The 21,580-nt window shown below is 37.1% G+C and overlaps 1 protein-coding gene across 1 annotated transcript; it reads left to right on the forward strand.

Annotated features, from left to right (window-relative positions):
• The first annotated feature begins 12,096 nt into the window (after positions 1-12,096).
• On the forward strand, positions 12,097-14,278 carry LOC140864459 (uncharacterized membrane protein At1g75140-like). Its single transcript, XM_073268652.1, has one exon. It carries the CDS (start codon positions 12,227-12,229, stop codon positions 14,231-14,233), a length of 2,007 nt encoding a protein of 668 aa, XP_073124753.1. The 5' UTR covers positions 12,097-12,226; the 3' UTR covers positions 14,234-14,278.
• Positions 14,279-21,580: the final 7,302 nt, after the last annotated feature.

A 21,580-nucleotide genomic window follows, 5' to 3' on the forward strand; every position in this document is an offset into this window, starting at 1 on the left:
AACCTTTTGTTGTAGCTTATCCAGAGTTGGAACTACTGCATTGAAAGGTAAAAGCAGTCATCGTAGCGGGATAGCATACTCGGGACTGTTGGTTCTCGAGTTTCCCTTTTTAAATCACATATTGCATTGATACTTGTTCTAGCACGTGGAACTTGTAATTGTTGATTGATTGAGTTTTTGTTATGTGGCTTATGTTTATGTTTCTGTTATGCATTCATCTTGAGCCTACTTTGATTTCAGCGGGCAGAACTGCCCTTTTTGTTAGACGTTTGGGAACTATGATTGAGTGGCCTAGGTTGTAGTATTTCGCCTAGTGCTAGCATACTCATTATGGTTTCTCAAAGTCTAGAGGAGTGGGATACGTGGCACCACCTCGATTGGGAGAGTCGGTGAGTCGTTACGTGATCTCATCATCGGGATCCCAAAAGCAGAGCAATACTCCCGTGTTTATCAGAATCGATATCCTGGTTTTAAAGACATGCATATCATTAACTTCGACTTGAATATGTGGTTTGATAGCATGTTGTATATTCATTACTTGATATGTTGCTTTTACTGGGATTATCATTCTCACCGGTTATCCGGCTGTTGCTTTGTTTTGTATGTGTACTTGGCAACAGGTGGGGCAGGAACAATTCAGAAGAGGCATGGTTAGCTTCGAGGGCAAGTAGTAGAAGTGAGACTCGGTTTAGAAGTCGAATTAGCATGTTTATCTAGTTTAAGATTGAAGCATGTTAAAACTCGAACTTGATATGTTTTGTTATTCGAATTAGTTTGTATTCGGATTGTAATCTGAAATCGAAGTATGTTGTTGTTGTATCGATTTAGACTTCTGGTTGTTTTTAGGCCTTCTGAAAGCATGACTTGTTATGGCATGTTTCCCTACACCCTGTTATTGCATTTGTATTTGAAGGCATGTCGGACCAAGCGCGGAATCCTTTCTTTTTTTTTCTGCAGCCTGAGCAATTTCTGCCCAGGCCTTCCGCGCGCGGGCGAGGCGTTCCTCGCGCGCGCGCGAGGCCTCCGTTGGGCCTCGGAATTGTTTGCCCGCGCGCGCGCGAGCTTGGTTCCTCGCGCGGGCGCGCGGCGTTTTAAAAAAAAAAAAAAAACTTTGACTTGTTTTACTCTTGGATTCTTGTTCGCTTAATTGTTGTTTAATCCGAGATTAGTGGTTTATAATCGAGGTCTCACAGTCGGTCCACCACAACCCAGATAGCATCACAATTCCTCGAGCATACCGATAAATGGGTCACAAAGTCCATCATGATCAACTCCCATTTCCACTCAGGAATGGATAAACTGTGAAGCAATCCTCCAAGTTGTCAGTGTTCTGCCTTGACCTACTGATACACCAAACATATAGAAGCATACTAATACACATTTTTCTTCATTCCTTTCCACCAGAAAGAACCTCAGATGCAAATTTTTCTACACCGAAAGGATTCACATACTTTATGACTAACACTTATCATAACAACTGTGACAACGTCGTTGTCCACAATTCTTGATTTCTTGAACCTCTCAGGTTTTCTTCTTGGAAAACATCAATACAATTATTCTGTTGATTAACAAATCGATTAGTGCAATCTCTAGTGCCAATTTATATTGACACCCATCTCATAACTTCAGATAACACCTGAAAATGAGAATATTGCTTATCCTCTCACGGATAATCATTTCTTGTTGAATCCTGACTTGCACTACTGGATGAACAAAACCGTTTCATCCCTCTTAGGCAAAGTCCTAAAAACAATACAACCTAGCAAAAAACCCTTGAATCGATCTCATCGAATCAAACTTATCAATGCATCCATTAGACATCCTGAAAAATCAGTGACAACAATCTCGCTGGATCTGATAACCTTAGATCTCAGCTGCTGTCCTTTTCCCATGTCTAAACACTTGATGTTATCCTATTAGTATTCATTAAAATTCAAATGCTTGCTAGATCAATTTCTGTCACTGAATTCCGGGAATTACTTAAAATCATTCCTGAGAACTGAATATCTGAGTACTCTACTCATCTTTTCAGTCTATCAAAAAGTGAATAATTCTAATCATTCTTTATGCAAAAGAATATTTAGCTCCCCCATCACGGGTTATAACATCTGTATCAATCTCAGACAAATAATTGCAAATAGTCACTGGGCACCAAACTATATTTTTAACGTAACTGTTGCAATGATCTCTAGACTGAGTAAATTTTTCATCCTTTCCTGAAGTACAAAAGACTTCCAGAATATCAATGGAAATATACTCTCTCATGTCTATCGTTGATCACAGTTCACGTCTCCTAGTATAAGTCATCATAGTGCCCTGATAAAATTCTTCTTTGCTTGACAATCCATCGATTGAATTCCAATTCTTACAAATTTACCTAAGTAAACTCATCACTTAGAATTTCCTGTTCATCTCGTAATCAAGATCCTGATCACTAAAATACCTCTGATAGAATCAGACAATACTGGTAAAACCTCCTGGTTCTCCCCCAGTATCACGTGCGAGAACTACCCATCCAGAATATTCACTTGTCAAGGAATCCTTTCCAAGACTGTTCTGTCCACAGAAACGAAAGTCTGTATCTCTGATGAAGTCAGACGATAACTCAAATCCCTTGGAACTAATCCAGTACCAAGTATAACTCCAGAAGACTCAAATAAATCCTAAATATTCTCCTGATAATTATACATATTTCTATGACTATACAAACAACGAGACTGAGGTAAGTCTTCCTATAATGCCAAACTGGAACAAAAGAATCCTTCCAGAGTACACTGGCATAAAGTCGCACTTACTATACCATCTCGGAACCCGACAGTCAAGAGCACCCTGGCATAACTCATCCCTGAGTCTCTGATATTATGCAATCATTCCTTTCTGGACCAAAATCATTGGTCAAGGAAAATTCTCTGTAGAGGCACAACTCAAATCCCGAGTCTACAAGCATCTGATAATTAAATCCTATTGAATATCAATTCAACTAATCTCCTGGATTAAATCCCGATATCACAAATCAAGATCAAAAACTTATCTACTCAAAACAATTACTTGTCAAGGAAAAATCCATTCCAAGACTGTTCTGACAACGAAACATCTTTATCTCAAATAAACGATAACTAAACCTTGATACCACACCTGGTATCTGTCCTATCCAAATCATACCCTGTTGTGACTGTTGCCAAATTTCTAAACTGAGTAGCCTTCCCTATATAGTCCCTGGAGCACCAAGGCCTCCAAACAATCTCCGAAGTATAGAAACTTCTAGAGGAATAACCGACTAAGGGTGGCGCCCCCTCATGTCTAGTACTGGTCACAATCCACAACTCTTGGTATTAGTTAATCTGTCATCCTGATGAAAATCCATCATCACTAGGTAACAACCTAAAAGGATCAAAGCAGCCAACTGTTCTAAGAAAATACGTCTAGAACAAACATTCATGCGTCTTGATGAGTCACATCATCCCTGGCAAACACTTGGCTTAATAGAATATTCTAGGTAAAACATCTAGAACTATTCATTGAAAACATGCAAAATTCCCAAGTACTCATTTAAAACAATGATCAGTCTTTTATTCAAAATAACCAAGTTAATCTCAAAGATTACAATACTTGAACCACAAATCCAGGTTCTAATACAATCTTTATTACAATCCCATGTAATACATAACTTAATCAAAAGATTACACTGAAAGATGTACAATACAACAATAACTGAGTACATCAAATACTGAAATCTTTAATAAATCTGATTACAACTGAAATACTGTTTACAACCAAATACAGTATTTAAATTCATGCGGAAGTCTTTCAATCCGTCTACTGATCTTGAACGTGAAGTTTCCCGTCTGCTACTCATGTCAGCAGAACTTTTACCTCACAAGATCTCAAAGAATAAAATCTTGCTAATCTACCGGATCCTTTCAATATTGTTGGGTTCCTTATCTGGTAGATGAGACAAGATTTTCCCGTCAATCTCTCCAATTACTAGTGAAGAGTCTTCCGGGGTGGCTTCCTTGGTCGACTTAGAATGGATGACTACATGTCACACATTCCGTTCAACCTGGAGAAGTGCCTGGCGTTGAAAACTGGATCTTCTCTACCAGCTCCATCCTGCTGGGATCCACATAATACGAACTTCTGCTGCCAACCTTGGCAATGAAGATCTTGGAAAAGCCTAGACATCCTGCTATTCCAATTCCTGATACTGCTATCGTTATTGAATCCAACTTGTAATCCTACAAAGGATAACTCAAAATCAATACTATGTCCCAAAGAATCTTATTGCATGCTCTGATACCATAAATGTAGTGACCCGCACCGTGATCACCTACTAATCAGAACTTAAGCATGCAATTAATTAATAAAATAATCTTAATCAGAGAAACTGCAGAATTAAAGTAAGTCAAATACCAGGTAAGCAAAACCTAGTGGTCAACCCCGCTATCCAGCCTTGGTCACCACCTAACCCCCCTGTCTCCAGGAGAACTACCTGCATCTGCCCCATGGAATAGGGCATCCAGCCAACAGAAAATAACCGGAAGTGAGCCTAACATGCTCAGTACGAGAGTATGAGTATACGGTGTTATGTGTGCATGTATGCAAGTGAACCGGGTACCAAGACTCTCAGGTCAAGAAACAAGCTCATAGACCGGGCCCAGGTTATATAGCACGCTGTGCCGTCGCATCAGGAGGTGGCTCATATACCCAGTGGATAATGGTGACCTGATACTAGTACATGTGTCCAACAATAAAGGTGACCTGACACAATACTTACGTGTCCAACCATCCACAAACTCGTAAGGTGAGCGCCCTACTACAGGATACCTCTAAGGTAAAAGCTCAATATGCTCTTGTATGCAACATACAGTCATGACATGCTGTATATAAAGACATATAAAACATGCAATCACATAATCCATGCAAACACATAATACATGCATACTCAATCTGGATATCTCGAATAATACTTCCGTACCTTACTAAGGCAGAACCTAGAAGCTCCCCCTCTAGGTCCAAGCCTACCATGCAGCACTACATCATAAATAACCATGCATTACCTAGCATGCCAAACATCACCTACTAGGCTCTAAAAGCCTTAATTAAACTATAGCCTACTCCTTATTTACTATAGGGAACCAAAGCCATACCTTCGTCCGTGTCAGCCCACTGATGTCGCATGCCCCAGAGCCTGGGCATAGCCTAGCTAGGACTCCTAGATGCCTCGCCAGAGCTCCGCCGCCTGGCTGCTACTGCGGACACTGTCCGCTATAAATAAACTATTTCCTACTCCAACTCTTAAAGAAAGAGTCCCGAAGCCCTTAAATAGAGCGATTACTGGGAGAGGAGAGGGAAAATTGCACTTAAAATGAGAGATTCGGACCCCTATTTATAGGCCACGATCGGAAGCTCCGATCTCCTGATCGGAAGCTCCGATCGGTGCATGTTTGCCACGTTTTGGACGGCCGAGATCGGAAGCTCCGATTGCAGGATCGAAAGCTCCGATCTCCTGCATCTGGCCACGTGTTTCAATCTCCTTGACACCTATTTATGGTTGAGATCGGAAGCTCCGTTCTCGGATCGGAAGCTCCTATCTCGGATCGGAAGCTCCGATCTGCCCGGTAGCTCCGAACTGTTTTTCATGCTTCTGAACTGGTTTTGGTCCTCCGGGACCCCCGGGACCTATCCCACCATTTTCGGACGTTCCGGATCTGAGTTTCCACTTATTTTAACCAAATAAGGACTCCTTAAACATTTTTTGACACTTTTTAAAATTATATGTTATTTTCTAGCATGTTTAAAATCACTTAATCTTGTAAAATGAAATCGGGCTACTACAGTTGATCGCTAGGATAAACTTATTTACTTCGATGTTCAGGATGTGTATGATAATTTTTTTAAACAACCTAACTATGAATACAATGCTTATCTACATGATGTGAAGGGCAAAAATGGATGTCAAGTAGGTACCGTATTGAATTTTGCAATTGAATACGAATTCCTACCTAGCAGCAGCTGTTCGGCTCCTTTCGAGAGGAATCTTTTATCGAAGTTCAACAATAAGGTAAAAATCTCAACGACGAACTTTATTATTTTACATGCACCTAGCATATTTTTTCCATTCGTAGCCAACAAGATACATAATAGGTTATTACGACATCATATCACGAAAGCAAACATTCAAAACGGATGGAACTAATCCTATAGTTGCACAGATGAAATGGTCGCCTTCATTTAAAGAAAACAAAAAGATGTGTGCAGTACTGTTCTACTATACATATTAATTAACCTACATGTAAGATTGCATAACAGTTTTAGTTATTTTATTTTAAAATATTGTGATAATTTTTGTTTAGTAATAAATTTTGACATTTTGTGTGTTTCAATCAAGTATATGTGGTTGAGAATTGGTAAATCAGTTATCCTGTTAATTTATTTATATTGTTTCGGCCTTGGTTGTAGTGTAAAACTTCTGTAAATTTTTGTCAAATTATTTGATCACATTTTCAGATAACGGGTTAGTTCAGTTTATTTTTAAATGCATCATCTTGATTCAAATTAAAATCGGAGTTGATGGAATGCCACAATATCCCATTAAACTTGATGACAGTCTTATTTCTTGATTGCGACATTTTTAAATACATGTAGTACTACGTTGTAAAATTTGCAGTGAGCAGTTAATGTAGATTATTTTTTTGGGATGACTGTTTTTTGTCTTTGATAAATATTGACAACCTTATTTATTGATTGTGGCATGCTTCGTTCATAAATGAGAGATGGGGGAATAGAGCTCGAGCATAGACTCTCCCCTCCTCTCTGTCTTCACCATCATCCATTTCACGTCGCTTCTTATCCATCGCTCCATTTCATCATGAAGAACAAAGACCAATTACAATCTGAATTTCTGAGTGAATTCACTAAGTTTGGATTCACGGTGGCTCGAATTAATTTTCGTCTTTCGAAATATCTTTCTGAAACAACATACCAATGGTTCTTGTACGTTCGTTGCCTGTGTCACTGTCGTAGAGATGCTCTATCGGATGTTCAATAAGGAGGTTGATGACTGGGATAAAACTTTTCATTTCGATGTTCAGGATGTGTATGATAATTTTTTTAAACAACCTAACTATTAAGACAATGCTCATCTGCTTAATGTGAAGGGCAAAAATGGATGTCAAGTAGGTACGGTATTGGATTCTGCAATTGAATACGGATTCTTACCTAACAGCAGATGCTCGGCTCCTTTTCAAAGAAATCTTTTATCGCAGTTCAAAAATAAGGTAAAAATCTTAACTACAAACTTTATTATTTGACATGCGCCTAACACATTTTTTCCATTCGTAGACAACAAGATACATAATAGGTTATTACGACATCATATCACGAAAGCAAACATTCAAAACAGATGGAACTAATCCTATAGTTGCACAGATGAAATGGTCGCCTTCATTTAAAGAAAACAAAAAGATGTGTGCAGTACTGTTCTAATATACATATTAATTAACCTACATGTAAGATTGCATAACAGTTTTAGTTGTTTTATTTTAAAATATTGTGATAATTTTTGTTTAGTAATAAATTTTGACATTTTGTGCGTTTCAATCAAGTATATGTGGTTGAGAATTGGTAAATCAGTTATCCTGTTAATTTATTTATATTGTTTCGGCCTTGGTTGTAGTGTAAAACTTTTGTAAATTTTTGTCAAATTATTTGATCACATTTTCAGATAACGGGTTAGTTCAGTTTATTTTTAAATGCATCATCTTGATTCAAATTAAAATCGGAGTTGATGGAATGCCACAATATCCCATTAAACTTGATGACAGTCTTATTTCTTGATTGCGACATTTTTAAATACATGTAGTACTACGTTGTAAAATTTGCAGTGAGCAGTTAATGTAGATTATTTTTTTGGGATGACTGTTTTTTGTCTTTGATAAATATTGACAACCTTATTTATTGATTGTGGCATGCTTCGTTCATAAATGAGAGATGGGGGAATAGAGCTCGAGCATGGACTCTCCCCTCCTCTCTGTCTTCACCATCATCCATTTCACGTCGCTTCTTATCCATCGCTCCATTTTATCATGAAGAACAAAGACCAATTACAATCTGAATTTCTGAGTGAATTCACTAAGTTTGGATTCACGGTGGCTCGAATGAATTTTTGTCTTTCGAAATATCTTTCTGAAACAACATACCAATGGTTCTTGTACGTTCGTTGCCTATGTCACTGTCGTAGAGATGCTCTATCGGATGTTCAATAAGGAGGTTGATGACTGGGATAAAACTTTTCATTTCGATGTTCAGGATGTGTATGATAATTTTTTTAAACAACCTAACTATTAAGACAATGCTCATCTGCTTAATGTGAAGGGCAAAAATGGATGTCAAGTAGGTACGGTATTGGATTCTGCAATTGAATACGGATTCTTACCTAGCAGCAGATGCTCGGCTCCTTTTCAAAAAAATCTTTTATCGCAGTTCAACAATAAGGTAAAAATCTCAACTACAAACTTTATTATTTGACATGCGCCTAACACATTTTTTCCATTCGTAGACAACAAGATACATAATAGGTTATTACGACATCATATCACGAAAGCAAACATTCAAAACGGCAGGAACCAATCCTATAGTTGCACAGATGAAATGGTTTTCTTAGTTTGAAGAAAACAAAAAGGTGTGTGTAGTATTGTTCTAGTATACATACTAATTAACCTACCTGTAAGATCTCATAATAGTTTTAGTGATTTTATTTTAAAATAGTGTGATAATTTTTGTTTGACAAGAAATTTTGACATTTTGTGCGTTTCAATCAAGTAAATGTAGTTGAAAATTGGTAAATTGGAATTCTGTTAAATTATTTATATTTTTTCGGCCTTGGTTGTAATGTAAAACTTCTATAAATTTTTCTAAATTATTTGATCACATTTTCAGATATTGGGTTAGTTCAGTTTATTTTTAAATGCATGATCTTGATTCAAATTAAAATCGAAGTTGATGGAATGTCACAATATTCCATTAAACTTTATGACAACCTTATTTCTTGATTACGACATTTTTAAATACATGTAGTTCTACGTTGTAAAATTTGCAGTGAGCAGTTAATATAGATTATTTGTTTGGGGTGGCTGTTTTTTGTATTTGATAAACCTTGACAACCTTATTTCTTAATTGTGGCATGCTTCGTCCATAAATAAGAGATGGGGGAATAGAGCTCAATTATAGACTCTCCTCTCGTCTTTGTCTTCACAATCCTCCATTTCACGTCGCTTCTTATCCATCGCTACATTTCATCATGAAGAACAAAGACCAATTACAATCTGAATTTGTAAGTGAATTCTCTAAGCTTGGATTGACGGTGGCTCGAATGAATTTTTGTTTTTTGGAATATCTATCCGAAACAACAGACCAATGGTTCTTGTACGTTCGTTGCCTGTGTCACTGTTGTAGAGATGCTCTATCGGATTTTCAAAAAAGAGGTTGATCCAACTTTATGTTTTGAGTTTTGTCCAAATCATTATGAAAGAAAGTCCAAAATCATCCAGAAGTGTGTTGTGTGTAACGTATTTTTTTGCACTGACACATATTGGTAGAACGAGCATAATATTTCATTGAAATATCAAATTAGAGTGAGGCTAACACTTAATCTAATACATAGAGCTACAAGTCTACAACTTTCATGTTTACCAGTTTTCCTAATTTAGGACGCAAAATAACGTTTAAGGCAGAACAATCCATGTTCGTGCTCGTGCAACTACCACCCCGCGTCTCGGCTGCGCTCGAGCGAGAATTTATTTTCGCTCGAACCCAAATGTTTCTGTCCAAAAAAATTTCACGCATGTTTTTAAGTCCTGAATTTATGTTTATGATATTTTAAGTATTTTTAAGAGTTCATATACAAAAAGTTTCAAGTTTTGATGTCAAGAACGGATGGAACGATATACATAGATTTGTTTAGTTATGTAATGAATTATATGATAATATGTTCTCACGAAAATTATGTTCATTATGAAAGCATGAAATTTTATGAACATAAAGATGATGTGCTCATTTTTATTTAAATAGCACGCATGATTTTCAAGCATGAAAGGATTTTAAAAGCATGACATGTTAAGTTTCAAGTTATTTTCAAGGTTCATGATGACATGATGATTTTAAGATATTGTAAAATATGTTTCATGAACGATAAAAAGTTTTATGATATAAATGTTTTATGATGAGAAAATTTATGACGATTATGTTTATGATGAGAAAACATTATGAAGTTTACAAAGTTATAATGATTAATGATGTTATGTATGCATGAAAACTTTTGATGTCTTGTGTGGACTGTGGTGGCAGTACGAGATTGGTGCCTCGGGATGAGCTCCGAAGATGACCTTTTCAAAAGAATAAAAGTTAATGTGCATATATATCGACGACGATCGGTATGGGACGATACGCATATTGGCACAAGGCTGGTATTAACTGTACCACATTATGTGCTTGTTGTACAATGAACGTGATCACGAGACCCAAAAAATCTAATGATTGCCACATTTACACATAATTTATACCCCAAATGAAGAAGTTGATTTTTATGAGCTATTGCCTGATGTTTATGTTCATGTTTTTCACATCCAAAAACTTATGATTTATTATGTTTAAGTGATGATTTCATATTTTTTATGTTTAAGTTTTTCACATCCAAAGCATGATGATTTTTATTATGTAATTATGTTGTTTATGAGTAATGCTTGTTGAGTCTTTATTAACACTATATTTGATTGGTGCAGTTGGATTTGATACTTAATGAATTAAAATCTTGGTAGAATGGCTGAAGAATCCAAGAGACGAAGACATTGCATGATACGATTGTTCAAACCGCTGGCGTTTTAAAGCGAGAAACTTTGCATATTTATTTTTGTTGTTATATTATTTTTTGTATGACTTTTAAAAGTCAGTTTTGAGAAATGTTTAGATTTAGTATTTTATATGCCAGCCTCGGGGCGATGGATTTTATTACTTTTAAGTTTTTAACATTTATGTTGTTTAGTTCAGTACGATAGTTTTTGTTTTTGGTACCACGAATGCTTTAAAAAGTATTTTCGCATTAAGTTTATTTTATTAAAATTCGTGTTTCGTCTGTTTTTCTAAGATTTCAATTGCGGTTCAGGTTCGCTATATAGGTAGTAGTTTTGGAGTATCTGTATAAAAACTGGCCGTTGTCTGTAGGATTGTATCATTTGTTTCAAATATTTTTATGCATATTAGACTCATTAGATTTTAATTTCAATCTCGAGTCGTTGAACTTTCAAACGCGATGCATGACCTACACTTTATATTTGAAAAATATTCCCCACACTTTTCCGCATCTACGTTCTTGTAAAGATTTAAAAATATGGGACATCACATATTATGTAAAACATTATTTCTATAAATCTTTTAACTAGCTTTACAATCACATACTAATGTTTACTCTCATTATTATTATTATTATTATTATTATTATTATTGTTGTTATATATTTGAGTTTTCAAGTTAATGAGGTAGAACTCATTTTTTTTATCGTCCCGAGCCAAAGGACATGATCTAATTATTGTCTCGATTCCTTCAAACGACAAAAACAACAACAAAAAACATCATATTGCAAAACAAAACAAAAACAACCAATTCCAAGTTAAATAGCTGACATATAAGTGCAATAAATTGCACTAAATCCTCATCAAACATATGGTATGGAGATTTTATTTACTAACTCTAAAAATAAAGGCTAAAATAGGTATTTTGGGAGGATGGATCCCGCAATTAAAAATAATTTGGGAGATGTGGATTTTCTAAAAACCAATCCGATTGAATCGGATATTGGATTGGGTTCGAACTTCGGCTTTGGATAGACTCTTAATCAACCCGACCCATTTTCGACGCTGGATACGGACCATGCTAGATTAGATTCAGTCGTACTCGTACCCAAGGTCGGTTTTAGAATACCGTTGACTGTAATAAAACCATATTTTATTGCACCAAACTCCCAGCCGCCGCTGTTTCCGGCATGAGATCTGAAATTCCAATTATGCCCCCAAGAAACCCAACAATTCAGCGACAAGTCCCCGCAAATTGTAACGTGAACCCCGAAAGACTCTCTCTCTTTCTTCAGATCTCAGTATTCAAGCTCCAGTGTGGCTGTGTGTAACAGTCACAGTTCGCCACAGCAATCGGTGCCGACTTCTGAGTATCAGATTGAATGGCCAGTAGAGGAAAGTTAGTAACTTTACTGAATATTTGTTTGTTTCTTTCGGTTTCTTTTAGTTTTCCCCTGTTTTCTTGGTTAGTTCTTGCATCGGAGTTAGACCCATCTTCAGATTCATTCTCGGTAATCGAAACGGAGAGGGATGATTTAAATACATCGAGGAAAGGTTTTCTGGATCGCGGAAGCGACCCTGATGCTGTTGTGCTGAGAAAACAACAGCTTCAATTGGAAAAGCTCGAGGAATTAGTGAAAAACCTCACGGGGCTTGTTTCTAGATTAGAATCTCGATTGCCAGATGCTTCCGAAGGCGTAAAGGTTTCGCCTTTGTCATCATTACCTCAGGATGAATCAAGGGTTGTTGAAAAACTTGAAGAAGAAGTGGAATTCAAGAGTAAAGAAGGTGTTTTGCCTGAGGAAGTGGCTGGGGCAGGGTCTCGGGACCGGTTGGGGTCGGTGACGAAGTACAGTACATTTTGGTCCGAGAAGTTTCAGTTTGTTTCTGCTGTGAAGTTGGGTTCTAGCCCGACTTGTGTTGATGTGTTACCTTATAGGGATTTTGAGGGTATGAGTAAGTATTTTGCAGTTGGGGATGATAAGGGTAAGGTTTATGTGTTTTTGCGGAGTGGAGATGTGTCAGTGCAGTTTGATACGCACTCGGAGTTGGAGGAATCATCGCCTGTTTCTGCTATGGTGTCGTACTTGTCCGTTAGCAAGAATGAGAGCAAGATTGTTACAGGGCATGAGAATGGGGTCATTGTGATGCATCGTGTTTGGGAGGTGTTGAATAGTGAGGAATTGAGTTTTCTTCGGGTGGAGAGAGTGGGAAGATTCTTGATGCCGGAGGGAGGGGGCTTCCGGATTAATATATTGGAGATGCATCATTTTGGAAGAAATAGGTACATTTTGTCGACGGATGGTGGTGGGAAAATTACCGTGTTTAAGGAGAATGGGATGGTTGCTGGGACCGCTACTCCTAACAGGCGACCGGTTGTATTCTTGAAGCAAAGGCTGTTATTTCTCACTGAGACTGGGGCAGGGTCATTGGATTTGAGGACAATGAGAGTAAAGGAATCCGAGTGTGAAGGGATGAACAATTCTGTTGTGAAGAGGTATGTGTTTGATGCTACAGACAGGTCCAAGGCATATGGGATCACCTCAGAAGGAGAATTGATTAACACGTTGTTGTTGGGCGATACCGTGAACTTTAAGTGTCGAATTAGATCAAAACGAAAAGTGGATCTTGACGAGTCTGTCGCCTTGCAGGCAATCAAAGGTTATTTGTTGATTGCAAATAGGGAGAAGATTTTTGTGTACAATGTATCATCCCAGCATTATGTTAGGTCTGGTGGGCTGAGATTGCTGTTTTCCGCTGGATTTGATGAGATTATAACATCTTTTTTACATCAGCAAGTGGTCAATACAAATGATGATAAAGGAATGCAAATACCACTAATCACCAGTGACCACGAGAAGCTTGTTATACTCGGTCTTGGGAAAGGATACATGGCAATGTATCGTTCCAATCTTCCGGTGTTCAAAAACGAGTTTAATAGCATCTTGTGGTCTAGCCCGGTTTTGGTTTTCATTCTTTTCCTGTTTGGGGCATGGCAGTTTTTTGCCAATAAAAAGGAGGCACTCACTTCCTGGGGACCCGACGATCCATTCAGTTCCACACCCGTCACTGACGGAGCTCCATTGGGATCTGTTACAGGCGACAGGTCTTTTGCTGAATCCTCAAGAAATTCTGAAATCATGGATGTGAGAGGGGGTGGATTAAGAGGCCCTTCAAGAAGGTATGGGTCTCCATCGCGGTATCCAGGTGGAGCAGCTGGTCCTTACCGGCCTGGCACTGATGCAGATTCTAGGCCTGCTTCCGTCGAGCCCCGGTACAGAGCAGCTTCTGAGCTGAACTTTAGAGGCTCCGCTGTGGAAGCTACGGGTGCAGCAAAGCGAAGGGACGGTCTGTTTGTAAATAGTCAAGTTGCAGATGATAGCAATTGACTGTTTTGTTTCCAAGCCATATTCTAATAACATTATTTTCCTTTATGCCATTTGCATTATCAAAGTGAGCTATATATGATTTTGTACATGGGAACACATAATTGCGATGTCTAAATCTGCTTTTCCCAAACACTTTAAAGACTGATTTTACTATAAATTTCAATTTGACTCATGGAGTTGGCCACTTAAAACCAGTGCCGATTGAGGCGAAGTGGCAGCTAAAACTTTTCTTTGCATATCCTTCTTAAAAATTTTGATATCCCTTTTGTGTGGTACTTACAACCTCAACGTGTTTGGTTCATGTTGAAGTTGTGCAACCTTGATATTCCTCTGATGAGCAGATGTCGTTTCCCTAGCACGACATTCGTCATGCTTGTTAGTTTCCATACATCTTTTCTTGGCCATGGTAACTTCTGGCAATGGATCTTGCTAACATTTTTCGATCCGTACAAGTGTTTAAAACGATTTGAGAGTCGTCTAGAATCGTTCCTGGCTTTGTTTCATGGAACTTTAGGAGTGTGAAATTCTAATGCTCATTTGGCCTCAGGTCAACCAGACAACCACAATGTTGCTCCTTGATAAGGTGATTTCCTGTGATATGAATCATTCACTATTGTGTGAAGGATGAATTTTATTAGTGGGTGAGAAAAGTAATTCATTTTAATTTTTTTCAAAAAATAATAATAAAAGATTTTATAATTTGTTAGGATACTTCAGTAAGCATGTATAGAAAATATCTAAAACTATGGTAATTTGAATTTTATTCCCATGGTGCCAGTACTCTCGTAATTCCAGTCGTGTATTAGAAGAATTTGAACTAAAAGTCCGTTTTAATTTTATTGTAGGTAGTTTGTGAGACCAATGATATTTATTATTACAATAAATAGTTATGTTCTTATAGTTCAAATTAGTACTTTATCATGGATAATTAAATTAAAGAATCTATTTCACAAAATTTTCACGTGCACGAGACTGTTTCACAAAATTTTCACGATATATCTTGTCTGATTTTATAGATTACTTCGATTTGGGTGAACGTCCAATTTAGCTCGGCAGGAGCATTTGTCTAACTACATCGTTAAACAATTACCAAAAATAAAAAATAAAAAAAAAATGACACCTTATTCTACTTTTTTTAAAAAAATTTAATAAACACCTTATTCTACTTATAACACCAGTTTATAGTAATATAAATAAATAAATGTAACTCTCTAGTATCATACACGAGATTTTGGAAGCACGAGGCTAACTTTAAATATTTGGATATATATATATATATGGGCAAATTCTCATTAAATCCCCATTAACAAACTCAAATTGTTTCTCAGTCCCTGCGTCAGATTTTATATGTTTCCACTCCCTGACAAAAGCTTGACATGTGTTTGAACTCCCTAATTAAGGCTAAATTACAAAACTGTCCTCAACTTTAAATAAAACCCAATAATACCCATTTGAACAATAAATCTATATTTAATAATAGCTATTTTCTCTCTTCAATCCAACGTTTTCCCAATGTTCTTCCTCCTTGAACCCTTACGGATAAATCAACGACGATCTACACATTTCTGTCAACATTTAGTGCAATAAATTGAGGCGAAATGAGTTTAAAGCCAAGACCATTTCGAATTCTTTGCGAAAAAATAGAATCGAATCAACAAGTTTAAGGTATAATTTTTTTTTGAAAAATTAAGAAATTTTTATATCAAACTACGCCTTGATGATAGTGGTTTTTTTTTTTTTTTCCAATTGAATTATTCTTTGAGGATTGTCTACTTGTATATGTTGTTTTGTGGTTATGTTTAAGTTCCAACCATCGCATGAATTATACAGGTTTGATGGACAATATTTAAGTTTTATGTATATGAGTGAGTCTGTGTTCATTTCAACCAATTGTGGATTGATTATTTAAAATTCATAATTGTTCTCGATTATAACGATTTTATTGTCAATTTTTATATTTTAGAACTAGATTATAAATATTATATGAACGATCCTTATAGTATTCAAATCTGCTACCTAAAAGTGTGATTTTGTGATTTTTGTTATTGTTGTTGTGGAATATATTATGAATAAAGTCATGATCTTCGTTGTTTATCTTATTGTTGTTGTTTTTGTGAAATATGTTTGAGCGATTCTTTGAGATTTGTTATGGTATATGTGATTTTGTACATGGGAACACATAATTGCGATGTCTAAATCTGCTTTTCCCAAACACGTTAAAGACTGATTTTACTAAAAATTTCAATTTGACTCATGGAGTTGGCCACTTTGAACCAGTGCCGATTGAGGCGAAGTGGCAGCTAAAACTTTTCTTGCAGATCCTTCTGTAAAAATCTTGATATCCTTTTTGTGTGGTACTTACAACCTCAACATGTTTGGTTCCTGTTGAAGTTGTGCAACCTTGATATTCCTCTGATGAGCCGATGTCGTTTCCGTAGCACGCCATTCGTCATGCTTGTTAGTTTCCAGACATCTTTTGTTGGCCATGGTAACTTCTGGCATGGCAGTGGATCTTGCTAACATTTTTCGATTAGTATAAGTGTTTGAAACGATTTGAAAGTCGTCTAGAATCGATCCTGGCTTCGTTTCATGCAACTTTAGGAGTGTGAAATTCTAATGCTCACTTGGCCTCGGGTCAACCAGACAACAACAATGTAGCTCCAGTGATTTCCAGTGCGATGAGTCTATTGCGTGAATGATGAATTTTATTAGCGGGTGAGAAAAGTAATTCATTTTTATTTTTTTCAAAAAATAAAATAAAATATTTTAAAATTTGTTAGGATACTTCAGTAAGCATGTATAGAAGAATATCTAAAAATATGGTAATTTGAATTTCCCAAGGTGCCAATACTCTCGTAATTCCAGTCGTGTATTAGAAAAATTTGAACTAAAAGTCTGTTTTAATTTTAGAGTAGGTATTTTGTGCGACTAATGATATTTATATTTACAATAAATAGTTTTATTTTTATAGTTCAAATTAATACTTTATTAAATTAAAAAATATATCATACAAAATTTACACGTGCACGAACTGTTTCATGATATATCTTGTTTAATTTTATAGATTACTTCGATTGGGGTGAACGTGCAATTTAGCTCGGCAGAAGCATTTGTCTAAGGGTGAATTGCTCGAAAATGCCCAAACACAAACTGAATTTTGTGTTCAGTACCTGTGTAAGTAAATTTGTGTTTGAGATCCCTTGTTGAATTTGTAATCATGTGTCAGTCCCCATGAGCTAAAAATGACATCTATACCCATGGGCCCCTCAAGACAAACATCTAATTTTTTATTCCTGCACGAATTTATAGTTTGTTGCTTCTTTTTGTTCTTCGTTGATGAAAGGGCCCGTGTCCTGATTTAATATTTAATGATCAAACAACCAGGATTAACTAATGTAAACAGCGAAAACGAGTTAAAAATTTGCGTTTTGGGCCTACAGAAAATTCGGCATGACCTATTCGTAAATATGACATCCCAAAAACCTGTATAACACAACCAACAATATATAATCGAAAATAGAGTCACAACTCCAATTTACAAACCTATAGCCGCACTGGCCAGGAATAAACACATGCAGAGCCGGCAAGGCTCGATCACACAAATAACAATCCAAAACAAAGTCCAAAACTATCGATACAAATACACAGGGCATCACCCCGGCAAATATAAAACTCGCCAAACTGATATATACATATATCTGGGAACTCGACTCCACGCTCGACTCACTGGGTACCACTAGATGACGCTCCACCAGATGCGTCAAATCCCCCTGGATAACCTGCTATGGAATCACAAACAACCACAGCATAAAAAAAAAAAAACAGGGGTCGGACCCCAGTACGACGAACTAGAAAAATTACGAAAAATATAACTGACATGAATAAAATCAAGTACAATGCAATGAAATGCAATGTAATGCGTGACATGTATCAATGGAATAAGGGATACCAAATGGAGTCCAAATAATCGTATCACAATAATCTCAGTGGCCACCCGTGCTAGGAACGCAGCAGACCTCGAATCATCACTGCTAATCCACACACGTAGCATCGAGGGCGACAGGAGCTATCCGTCCGACCTCATGCTGTCATCAGGAGTGTCGTACGTAGCATCGAGAGCACGGTTGCTACCCGCTCGGTCTCGTGCTAACTCAGGAGTGCACTAAATAATGTCACTCGCTCCATCGATGACTCAATGCATCTCAAGAGATCAATATCAATAGCAATCAAAGGAGTCAAGGCTCAACGTGTTATGAAAAATTGTAAATGAGTGAATGCAATCATATAATCCACATAAGCACATAAAACACGTTATCACTCATTACAAAATACTTAATATCATTACATGCCATTATAGGCGTCGTAATTAAACGGCTCATACATACCTCAACCAACACTTAATTTACCACAGAAATATCTCAAGTATTATTCGAATACTCCAATCCTGTGAAAAACCATTTATGCATATTAATTCATAATCCCTAGTACAAATATGAGAATTATTGAAACTAAATCTAAAAATCAAACTAACATTTCCAAAATTTCATATTTCATTCAAAGCATTCTATCAATGTCCAAATATCGAATATACGACTCTTAAATGTCGAAAAACCAAAATTAGAACAATCTGATTTTTTCCAAAAATTCCTACAAATTTCAAAAATTCGCATTTATATTTTCTAGAGCATCTAAACACTCCATTAATGAATAATCAACACTAAAATTTGAAAATTCCCAATTATAATAATCTGAAAATTCAAAATATTGCCCCAATAATTTCTGAAAAATAGTCAATACCTTCAATCAACTCCGATATAATACCTACAACCAATAATAAATCAAATATCAATTATCAAAAGTCAATTGAATCAAAATTCCCAAAATTTGAAACTCTAATCTAGAAATCTACCTCAAAGCTAAGAAATAAAGCTCCAACTAGCCTGAATAACCTTCCTCTTGCAGCAAGCGGTGATCGGCGACGAAGCAGGCGGCGGCTGTCGGAATTCGAGCTTCGAGCGACGCGATAAAACCTTACAATATTGGTACCAAAAGAAAGCTTACGTCGCGAGGATTCCAGAACTATATTTATTTTCAAAAATCGATTACCGACGGCAAAGATACGGCGATTTGAAGCAACGAGAAAAGTTTGAAATGAAAAGGAAGAAGAAGACGCAGAAGCCGGTGGAAAAGACGAGGAGAGAGAGAGTCGTATATATGTATATCCATATTTAGTTTAATAGATATGTATTAGTTTAATGTGTATCTTGTTTTATTCATTCGGGGTTAGAATTTGACCCGGTTCGAGTTATTTCCACTCTTGTGTGCTCGATAAATAAAATATGCATTTTAATATCGTCTATAAACCGATATTTATTCATACATATTTTTAACACACAAATTAATTAACATAGTAAAATTGGGTCCTTACAGTTCTCCCCCTCTAAAAAGAAGATTTCGTCCTCGAAATTAACACACATCAAACTTATATACAAGTGGTCAAAGATCTACTACTGATAGTACATAGGGAAATCAGAGTACGTGAAATAAGTCACCACATAGTCAAACAAATGAGGTCATTCTTGACGCATTCTAGACTCCAATTCCCATGTAGCTTCTTCTCTCCCATGTCTACTCCATTCCACCATAACCAAAGGATTCGTCTTGTTCCTAAGTTGCTTTTCTTTACGATCAAGGATCTGCACTGGATACTTAACATAGCTAAGGGAACTATCCAACTCCACATCATCAGCCCTCAAGATATGAGAAGGATCTGGTTCATACTTCCGCAGCATAGATATGTGAAATACATCATGTATCGCAGCCAAACTCTGTGGCAAGTTCAAACGATACGCCAAAACCAATCTTCTCAACAATCTTGTACGGACCGATATAACGAGGAGCTAATTTACCTTTACGCCCAAATCTCATAGCACCACGAAATGGTGATACTTTCAAGAAAACAAAATCGCCAACCTGAAATTCTAAAGGTCTACGCCTGTTATTAGCATAGCTGGTGTGAGACCTCGATTCTAAACCACTAATCTCGGATTAAACAACAATTAAGCGAACAAGAATCCAAGAGTAAAACAAGTCAAATTTTTTTTTTTTTTTTTAAAAAAAACGCCGCGCGCCCGCGCGAGGAACCAAGCTCGCGCGCGCGGGGGCAAACAATTCCGAGGTCCAACGGAGGCCTCGCGCGCGCGCGAGGAACGCCTCGCCCGCGCGCGGAAGGCCTGGGCAGAAAATGCTCAGGCTGCAGAAAAAAAAAAGAAAGGATTCCGCGCTTGGTCCGACATGCCTTCAAATACAAATGCAATAACAGGGTGTAGGGAAACATACCATAACAAGTCATGCTTTCAGAAGGCCTAAAACAACCAGAAGTCTAAATCGATACAACAACAACATACTTCGATTTCAGATTACAATCCGAATACAAACTAATTCGAATAAAAAAACATATCAAGTTCGAGTTGTAACATGCTTCAATCTTAAACTAGATAAACATGCTAATTCGACTTCTAAACCGAGTCTCACTTCTACTACTTGCCCTCGAAGCTAACCATGCCTCTTCTGACTTGTTCCTGCCCCACCTGTTGCCAAGTACACATACAAAACAAAGCAACAGCCGGATAACCGGTGAGAATGATAATCCCAGTAAAAGCAACATATCAAGTAATGAATATACAACATGCTATCAAACCACATATTCAAGTCGAAGTTAATGATATGCATGTCTTTAAAACCAGGATATCGATTCTGATAAACACGGGAGTATTGCTCTGCTTTTGGGATCCCGAGGATGAGATCACGTAACGACTCACCGACTCTCCCAATCGAGGTGGTGCCACGTATCCCACTCCTCTAGACTTTGAGCAACCATAATGAGTATGCTAGCACTAGGCGAAATACTACAACCTAGGCCACTCAATCATAGTTCCCAAACGTCTAACAAAAAGGGCGGTTCTGCCCGCTGAAATCAAAGTAGGCTCAAGATGAATGCATAACAGAAACATAAACATAAGCCACATAACAAAAACTCAATCAATCAACAATTACAAGTTCCACGTGCTAGAACAAGTATCAATGCAATATGTGATTTAAAAAGGAAAACTCGAGAACCAACAGTCCCGAGTATGCTATCCCGCTACGATGACTGCTTTTACCTTGCAATGTAGTAGCTCCAACTCTGGATAAGCTACAAAAGAGATTGTATAAACAACTACACAATCTAACAACAACAAGGCAACGGTTCAAGGAAAACTCTTTATACCGTTCTTCGTCCAATTCTCTGAAACGATCAAACAGCTGCTAACTCTGGGCTTGACAACTCCGAACGAATCTGTTCAG

Source organism: Henckelia pumila, chromosome 4 (genome assembly GCF_033568475.1).
Source record: "Henckelia pumila isolate YLH828 chromosome 4, ASM3356847v2, whole genome shotgun sequence".
NCBI lineage: Eukaryota > Viridiplantae > Streptophyta > Magnoliopsida > Lamiales > Gesneriaceae > Henckelia > Henckelia pumila.

What these genes read in the sequence shown, in the direction of transcription:
- LOC140864459 (XM_073268652.1), top strand. Translation starts at nt 12,227, where the DNA reads ATGGCCAGTAGAGGAAAGTTAGTAACTTTACTGAATATTTGTTTGTTT.